This window comes from Eurypyga helias, unplaced genomic scaffold, assembly GCF_000690775.1.
Source record: "Eurypyga helias isolate BGI_N326 unplaced genomic scaffold, ASM69077v1 scaffold42429, whole genome shotgun sequence".
Lineage (NCBI taxonomy): Eukaryota > Metazoa > Chordata > Aves > Eurypygiformes > Eurypygidae > Eurypyga > Eurypyga helias.
In genome coordinates this window covers 3,501-5,461 of record NW_010270855.1, presented here as the reverse complement: position 1 = coordinate 5,461, position 1,961 = coordinate 3,501, and the positions used below count along the sequence as shown (strand labels likewise).

The following is a 1,961-nucleotide window of genomic DNA, read 5'->3' as shown; positions in this document are numbered from 1 at the left end:
CGACGGCGGGCGCGGGCTGGGGAGGCGGGCCGCGGCCACGGTGCGGAGGTAGGGCTCTGTGCTGCGCCCGCGGCCGTCCCCGACGGCAAGACTTGGTTGTGAGAGGCAGAAGGAATGACCATGGCTGCGGTGGGGCTGCACCCACTGCTTGGAAGACAGCTAATATGACAAATATTTATTTAAAGAGTTAATCAAATCAATTGTCTCCCTCCTTTGGTTTTTGAAACATGGATTTTAAAAATTTTTTTCTTCCCCTGTCCATACTTCTGATCTGTCCTTCCTTCTTCTTCACAGAGGTGAAGTGTCCTCCCCCTCCAGGCATCGCCAACGCAGAGCACAGCAGCCAGCCCTCGGACACCCACGTTCTGGGCTCGGTTGTGCAGTACACCTGCAGGGATGGCTACTCCCTCATTGGGAATGCTTCCATTAGCTGTACTGCCAGGGGAACGTGGAGCCGGCCCTGGCCCCGATGTGAAGGTGTGTCTGTGTTGGATTCTTTTATCTTTCCCCAACTCCTTTCTTTCTTCTTGGCTCTCGGTCTATTCGATGCAGAACAAATGTCCAGTCAGAGGGTGAGACCCAGGGTCCCACAGGCAGGAGCTCCACCTGCCTCTGTGGAGTTTCCTGTCTGCCCCTCAATAAGGACAGACTCTCAGGAGCAGTTGGATAAGATATTTTGTGTATGAATGAGTCAATAATGCTGATGTACACATGACAGTAATGGCAAGGTCCAGCAGCAGGTGCTGCCTCTGGTCAGTGTCCCTCTGCACCCAGGATGGGCTTCATGTCCCCAGCGGTGCCTTGTGCTCTTCACTTCCAGCAAAAGGCTGCAAAAGACCGGAGATCGAGAACGGAAGAACAACTGGGCTGGAGACTGTGTACAGACCTGAAGACGTTATCATTTTTGAATGTGATTTTGGTTACGCCTTGAAGGGCTCTCAGGAGTCTCAGTGTCATTTTGGGGGCCTGTGGGACCCTCCTGTCCCCATCTGTGAAAAGAGTAAGTGTCAATGAGGTGGCGGGTGGTCGCTGATTATTTCTGAACCACTGTGTGAGTGCTCCTGGCAGGATGCAACTGCTTCTCCTTGGGGGTAAAAGCGCAACTTTCAGGACTGGAAAGGAAACACATGTAAATGTCTATCCTCCCATCTTCATAATCCCTATTCAGCCCCTTGTTATGTAGAGCTTTCACCTCCCTGAATGAATCCACAGGGACAGAGTGAGCCAGCCTGGTGTCTGATCTTGTTCACAACGATGGAAAGACCAGAGCAAGGGCCCCAGATGGAAACTAACCACTGTAAAAGCCTAAAGAGTGAGAAATTATCACCCTTGGTGTCAATCAGCTAGACAAAACGAAAGCAGGAAGATGGGTGAAGGTGGGATGGAAACATCATTCATACACTGACATATCTAGCTGTTTGGAAAAGTTAATGGGAAGGAAAGAAGTGAAAAGGCTGTCGTACCCTATAGCGGGTGTGGGGGGTACCACCTCTTCACCTGTTACGACTTTTTTTCCCCTCTTTATAGTGCTACAGTGTCCATCCCCTCCAAATATAAAAAATGGCCAGTATGAGAGAAAGGATGTGGAAGTGTTCATCCCTGGAATATCAGTGAAGTACTACTGTGACCCTGGGTACGTCCTCACTGGGAAAACAACAGTTTCTTGTTTGACATCTGGGTTCTGGAGCCTCCCTTACCCCCGGTGTGAAGGTGAGCTGTGAATCTGTTACCCATAGTGAAAAGGGAGACTATCGTGGTCACATGGCCTTCCCTGAATTTTGACCTCACAAAACCAACATGGGACACCCCCGGCTCTGGCAGCCTCTTCCCCAGCACAAGCTCTGCTGCTTTTCACTTCCAGTGATCACATGCACAAGCCCCAACATCCAGAATGGAGACGTGGCCCAAGGACAGAGCGCTGTGTACCACCCTGGGGCCAATGTCACCTTCCAGTGCCCACT

At 51.2% G+C, this 1,961-nt stretch overlaps 1 protein-coding gene across 1 annotated transcript in view; it reads left to right on the top strand.

Annotated features, from left to right (window-relative positions):
* The window catches only part of CD55 (CD55 molecule, decay accelerating factor for complement (Cromer blood group)), a gene marked incomplete at its 5' end in the record, with an annotated part of 7,451 nt that overhangs the window by 4,169 nt on the left and 1,321 nt on the right, over window positions 1-1,961 (top strand). Inside the window, 2 exons of the mRNA XM_010158611.1 lie at window positions 319-432; window positions 821-1,000. Of these exons, the coding sequence (XP_010156913.1) occupies window positions 319-432; window positions 821-1,000 (294 nt within the window). The remainder of the gene's footprint in view (window positions 1-318; window positions 433-820; window positions 1,001-1,961) is intronic.